General features: G+C 43.1%; 1 protein-coding gene across 1 annotated transcript; it reads left to right on the top strand.

Moving 5' to 3' along the window:
• Positions 1–2,382: 2,382 nt before the first annotated feature.
• On the top strand, positions 2,383–6,243 carry LOC147612741 (peroxidase 49-like). Its single transcript, XM_086783304.1, has 5 exons — positions 2,383–2,519; positions 2,640–2,799; positions 3,158–3,343; positions 5,015–5,180; positions 5,710–6,243. Exons 3-5 carry the CDS (start codon positions 3,233–3,235, stop codon positions 6,102–6,104), a joined length of 672 nt encoding a protein of 223 aa, XP_086639430.1. The 5' UTR covers positions 2,383–2,519; positions 2,640–2,799; positions 3,158–3,232; the 3' UTR covers positions 6,105–6,243.
• Positions 6,244–6,824: the final 581 nt, after the last annotated feature.

Below are 6,824 nucleotides of genomic sequence, written 5' to 3'. Positions count from 1 at the left end.
GTCAAAGGTTACAAAAATGGGTGGTGGTTCAACTTGAGCCTGATATTGCTTTACCAGTGCGTGGGCCTCCTGAAGCCATTGCTTCTCAAGGATGGCATTGGGATATGTGACTAGCCATTTTTACCATTTGGTGAGTTCTTGGGGGGCTACATGGGGGAGTGGCAGTTCGGCCCGATCATCGCTCCCGGAGGAGGATGATGTGGCCTTTTGTGGAGCTAGTGCAGATGCTAACCCAATCGCCCCCTTGGCCAATGTGCTTAGAGCATTGTTTCTTTTAAGATGTGGCCTTCTTTATCTTGGCCTGCAAAACTGTGTGACGACATTTAATAGGACAGTCAAAATCTTTCCATGTTGAATGCTCAACACGTTGAGGGAGGGCATGCCTTTGACTATGGAGTGAGAAACTGATTGCAAGGGGCAATCCTTATAGTAATAGTCGATTCCACAGCTATGACACTGTGGTGTCATTTGTCGGATGTACCTATAGTGTGCACATGTGGTTTAGGGTCCATGTGAGGCACTGGCAAAGGGAGATGATGTGTTAGGGGTGCCGCAGGGATGGCGGAGCACATGGCAGGTTTAGCAATGGACCTGGTTTGAATCTTTCCATGAGCAATAGGTTTTGCTTGGAGAGGCAACGGTTGGAATGGAAAGATCCGCACTGGAGAAGGTTGTGGTGGCACTTTGTGTGAGTAGTTAGTTTGGGGTGGTGCCACCAGTAAGGCTTGGGGCTCAGGAGGAGAGGAAGGTAATGTTACAAATGAGTTTTAGGTTGCCATTGGACGGTGGCCAATTGCGTGGAATAGCTTTCTCGCATGATGTCATCAAGAAAGATTGCCCATTTGCAGGCCTGATCAAAGGTGGAGGGGTCCTTGACCAACATGTGGTCGTGTAGTCTTGGGTTGTGCAATCCCAAGAGGAAACGGTCCATTAAGTGCTTGTCACTCAATTTTTCCCTCTCTCGCAACGTGAATCAAGGTACTTGATGTGTGCAATGTAGTCACATAAGGTTTCCTCTGGTTTTTGTTCCAGTTGGAACAGTTGGATGATGGGGCTCCATTTGGGCCCATAGGGTGCAAAAGCCTTCTCGCACTGCTTTGAAAGCATCTTTGTGCCGAGGGTCCAAGGAGTAGAACCATTGCATTGCCTTGCCTTTAAGGTGAAGTCCAAGGAGATGGACTTTGGTTGCATCATCAAAAATTTCAAATGCCTGACAGATTTGGTTAAAGACCTCAATGTGGAATACGGAGTCTCCAACTCCGTGGAATTTTGGAAGAAGTTTGAAATTTTTTTCCCGCATAGGTTTTGCATGTGATATTTGTGGGTGCAAGTGTTGTGACACTCCCCTTCCTAGAGCTTGTGCTAAGCTCGAAATGTCAAGTTGTGGCAGAATGGGAGGTGGTGCAAGGGGGGCGGGGAGGTGGGAATAGATCTGTGGATAGAGAAGAAGGTACGTGAGTGTGCTTGAGGCATCTATCCACGTTGGGGTGCATGTATGAAGGGGCCCCACTAGTTGAGGGCTCTTCAAAAATTGTTTCGCCCTAACGGCCAAACATGTGTGGTGTGGCGACCACACGTGAATGTGCAATTGGGACCGGGATGCCGTCGAATGGAATGGAGGCACTGGGGACATCTAACCATGACCAAAAGGTGTCCATGCTGTGCGGGGAAGCTTAGAAAAGCTTCAACGGTGTGTGTGCGGCCTTGAAATAGGAGTTTTGGCTCTCTTTTGTCTCGCATGTGAATGCATCCTTAAGGTAAAAAAATGGTCTTTTGAGGTATTTTATGGATGTAAAAATGAACCTAGTGAGCCGGGGAGGTAAACCATAAGCACCTCTAAAGATTTCGAAATTCAAAATTTTTTGGATTTTTTTTTGGGAAAGGTACGTCCGTACGCTTAGGTTGGTATGCTCGTGACTAAGATTGGTACAACCGTGGCTAAGGAAGGTAGGGCCGTGGCAAATTTATTTTTTATTTATAAAAAAATTATAATTTTTTAATTTGGGAAGGTACGTCCATACGCTTAGGTTGGTACGGCCGTGGCTAAGGAAGGTACGATCGTGATAATTTTTTAAAAAAAATCGAGGAAGCACTTAGATTGGTACGGCCATACGCTTAGGTTGGTACGCTCATGTGGCTAAGGTTGGTACGGCCGTGGTGGCAATTGTTTTAATTTTTTTTCGAGGAAGGTACGTCCGTACACTTAGAAGCGTACGCCATGGCAAGTTTGAAATTTGAATTTGAATTTCAAATTTGGAGGGAAGTGAGTGGGCTTCGACACGTGAGGAAGGGTGGTCGAGACTAGTTGGGCAAAGGTACTCAAAGGCTAGAGCGGGTCACTATATGCTTAAATAACTATCCTATTTAGCTCGATCAAGGAGTGGTGCATGATAAAAGGGTTTAAACTCTTTTTCAGCTCTTCAGCTGCATGCATGCGGAGCCTTTGTGAGCACACTTTTAGGGTAAAACGTGAGTGACTATCTTCTTCATCAAGAAGCCTAAATCCGCGCAGAAGGAAGGTAATCTTTCGCTAATAGTAGTTCGTAATCTCTAAGCTAATCACTTTAAAACCGTCATTAAATGGCGAACTTAACGTCTGTTCTGAGAGTAATCCTTCTGTGTTTTGCTGCGTTTTTTAGTGTATGCTCAGGGGAAGGCCATCTTAATGACAGTCATTATGAGAAGACATGTCCCAATGTTGTGGGCGTTGTCAACTCCACCGTCACAGCAATACTCAGGAACAACACCACCGTTGCACCTCCTCTCCTCAGGCTCGTCTTCCACGACTGCTTCATACAAGTAAGATTTCCCCTTCACCAAACTTGAGTTCATCTATCTTCATTATTTACTAATCAGATTAAGCTCAATACATTCACCCTCATCATTTCTATTGCATATCACTTCAGCACATCTAATTAAGGCTACTCTAATTCTAAAGTTCTTTATTTAAATTTCTTCTTGCTTCTTGTGATTAATCATTTCTTGAGTGTGTCATAATATATACCTCTTGATGTAGAATTGCTTGCTTGTGAGTGATCAATCATTTCTTGTGTGAGTGTCATAGTATATGTATTATTTCATGGCAGCCCTCTTGATATAGAATTATGAAAGCACATTGTTTCATGCATAAGTCTTGCTTCTATACTTTTCTGTGCAGGGTTGTGATGCTTCGATCTTGATCGAGTCAACTCCAGGAAACCAAGCAGAGAGAGATGCACAAGACATCCCTCAGATGGCTTTCGACGCAATCAACGTGATAAAACAAGAAGTGGAAAAAGCTTGCCCAGGAATTGTGTCTTGTGCAGACATCTTGGCTCTTGCTTCTCGTGACTCGGTGGTATTCGTGAGTTTCTTGAACCTCTGAGAATATGACATGTTGCCTGTAATAGTGGTATTTTTCTTGTAATAGTGGATTTTGTAAGTTTCTTGAACCTTCTAGGACATAATAGTTTACCTGCTGATAAGGCTAGAGGCCCAGAAATGCATACATACATCTGTAGTGCTGGAGGAGGAATGCTGCATGTGACATCTATGTGTGTGATGTATTTAGTGAACCCTAATCCCTGAAATAGTATTTCAGCCTCTGTAGGTTAGCTTGCAAATTTTAAACATGACATTTAAAGAGCATTGAATGAGCCTAGCAGAGCAGCTCCATGCCTTGTTTATGCCTCAGGTTGCCTGTAAGCTCAATTAACAGAATTATGAGTGGCATGGCAACCTTCTTGTGCATGTCTTACATATTCCCAAGTAGTTGTATAGCACCCAAGTCGGTGGCCACGTAAGGGGGGATACTCAACCCTCCATTGACATGGCTATTGAAAAAGTTTGAATTTTGCTCTGCAACCACTGATTCCCAATTTTGGGTAATGAAAGTGGGTGATTCCCAAATTGGAGTCCTTTGATGCCTCTTCCTGTCCAAAGGTCGTCATTTCTAGCTCATCCATGCAGAGCCCAAATAGATTGGGAGAGAATGGACAGCCCTGCTTAATCCCCTTATTACTATAGAAGGGCTACATGATCAAGCCACAGATTTCATGGGAATAAATGTGGCTGAGCTCAATTGATTGTTGAGGATGCAAGGATATTACGAGGGAAATTCATTCATTTGGTTCCTTCAGCTGGTTACTGGAAGCATTCATCTGCACAAGTTAAGAAGAGCATCTCTCTGATTCTCCCGCATGCATTGGAAGCACAGAGTTCAGTGCTTGATGCCTTCTTTTGGTCCTAGGCACTCCATTGTGTGAAGGACATTTTGTGCCCCTTTCGGTGTGCCCACATCACCAGAGAGCCAGGTGCACATCTCAGTTTGCTGTGAGGGGATCAATTCGATCAAGGCACTTCCATGAATAAGAACAAAGTCAATGACACTATCCTCCCTCCCTGCATGTGCTTTCTCATATGCCTGGCCATGTTTCCATGTAGTTCATAATAAGCATGCGTGTGCACTATCCATAACAGCATTCTCTTTTTTCTGTTTTGTCTTCATCGCTATCAGTTGATATCATGCTCCATCCAATGTCTAATCCAGGCACTTCTCATATCCCTTTTTTTAAGGCACCAGCACATGATGAGGATGAGGATGAGGATGTCCCATAGAGGCCCCAGTCACTTGAACAGAGCACAACCCTAGAGCACCCTCACTTCAACAGCTAGCTGCCTCTAGGTGCTCATTGCACTACAAATGTACACCTGTCAAGGCATCATGATCAAAGTTAGGCATGGCCAAGGGCACAAAAGACCCTTATTGATGAGCGATAGTGATTTTTTTTTCCATTTTTTGTGCTCCTCTATGATTTTTGCTGTGTATGCATTGCCTTTAATATTAGTACTATTCATGACTTATTATGTCAAATACCACCTCTGGTCCTCGTGAACTTTTAGATAGGACATCAAAACACTATGCTGTTCATTGTTTCAAATCAACTTATCTTTAAACACTATGCTGTTCTTTGACCAATATCATTGTTTCAAATCAACTTATCTTTCATAAGTCTGATTGTTCTGCAAATGGCAGCTTGGTGGACCATCTTGGAAGGTTCCGTTGGGTCGAAGAGATAGTCTTGTTTCCCAAGGAGACATGGTAGCAAAGAACATACCAAAGTCCAACATAAGTTTCTCCGAATTGCTCTCTAGCTTTAAATCCAAGGAACTTGATCTTCATGACTTGGTTGTGCTATCAGGTATCTCAATTTGGCTTCACTTTACACAGTTTCATTGTTTAAATAGTAGTAAAAGGTGGTTTTTTGTGAGGGTTTGTTTCTCTAATCACACACCATGTATGGTGTGAGAGGGGGGGATTCCCATAGTAAAGCTCAAACACTTAACCGTGAGGCTACTCTCCTACCCCTAACAGAAATAAAGGTTGGATACATTGGTATTACCCAAGTCAGTATTGCACCATGTCCTCGAGCTCTGGGTGTGAGTTTGAGTTCCAAATCTTCCAATAAAATAATTACTTACAGAAAATCTTTTAAGTGGGTTCATGACTCTTGATGGGGGGTCATGAGATCAAGTCCCCACTGGTGCACCCCTTGGTGCATGGTCTTGACCACACAGGCACTCGCCTGCTGCCTACAGGGGGAGAAAAAAAGCTCCTATCTAAGGGTCTACTCAAGGGGAAACAAATTCTTTTAAGCATATGTCCAAATTTTAACACACTACATAAGGCTCTCTCTCTCTCTCACACATGGGAGTTTTTCAATGATGTAGGTGCCCACACAGTTGGCTCCTCCTCCTGTGACAAGTTTGATTTCCGTTATGCGAATCCACAAAGTCTGGATGAATCTCTTGATCCCACATATGCCCAGCAAATTAAGGGAAACTGTGGAGTAAAAGAAGATCGCGTACCGTTGGATCTCTCATCTCAATTCAAGTTTGATTTCTCATATTTTACAAACCTTCAGACCCACAAAGGTTTGTTGCATACTGATCAAATTCTCTTCACTCACAACTCAACCAGAGGGATGGTGGACCTATTTGCTTCATCTCAGAGCAAGTTTTTCGAGTCTTTTCTGAAATCCATGGTCAAGATGAGCTCCATAGGAGTGCTTACGGGCAACAAAGGAGAGATCAGAAGAAGCTGTGGTGCAATAAATGCAGCTTAGGGATGCTTTTGAGTGTTAATCAATAGCTTAAGAAGTGCACATTTTTACTCGACAGAAAAAGTCTAGCTTAGATGGGAATGGTTTTGATGATACTACATTCTTTACTGACCAATAAGAATCCTAGCTCTCATTGCACTACTTTGTCTGGGATAAAGCTTAAACTTAAAGATTTTTGTGTATATGATTCTTTTGAAGTGACAAATGCGGAGTGCCAAATTTGTTGAACTTGTGGAGGTGGATGCGAATCACTCATGTTAATCTTAAATTTGGGCTTCACATACATCGTGCATACCCAGGAAACTCTGAAAAATCAACCACCCATCCTGCAGGTTCTCCCTTGTCCAACCCATACCCTTCCTGGTACAAAAATGCGCGCCTTTATGTTTTATACATGTTACAGTTTGGGGCACTGTTGTCTATAGTGCTAGCCTTTCAATACTCTTCCTGACCTGGATTCTTCTACATTGAACATGGAGTTAGTAATGGGTCAAGGCACATGCCGATGCCTATTGTGTTGTCTATGGCGTTGATCCATGTCACAATTTTCTGCACTGCAGAGTTAGCACGTAATCAAGGCATTGTGTGTTCTCTATATCTTACTTTTTATCTTTAAGATTTGAATCTACTGATGATCTTTCCTGGGCATAAGAGGTGGTTTGATTAAGACAACATGACTTTCTTTTGTACACACCCTTTTGAAAGAAGAGGTGTATCTTTGTT

The sequence above is a fragment of the Cibotium barometz genome, chromosome 45 (assembly GCF_041138505.1).
Source record: "Cibotium barometz isolate CiBa-2024 chromosome 45, ASM4113850v1, whole genome shotgun sequence".
In the NCBI taxonomy this organism is placed as follows: domain Eukaryota; kingdom Viridiplantae; phylum Streptophyta; class Polypodiopsida; order Cyatheales; family Cibotiaceae; genus Cibotium; species Cibotium barometz.
The sequence above is the reverse complement of the archived record's forward strand: the minus strand, read 5'-3'. Positions and strand labels throughout refer to the sequence as shown.

Coding starts and splice junctions, on each gene's coding strand:
- LOC147612741 (XM_086783304.1), top strand. CDS start 3,233: ATGGCTTTCGACGCAATCAACGTGATAAAACAAGAAGTGGAAAAAGCT. Junction 3,344..5,014: donor CTCGTGACTCGGTGGTATTC/GTGAGTTTCTTG, acceptor TGCAAATGGCAG/CTTGGTGGACCATCTTGGAA. Junction 5,181..5,709: donor TGACTTGGTTGTGCTATCAG/GTATCTCAATTT, acceptor TCAATGATGTAG/GTGCCCACACAGTTGGCTCC.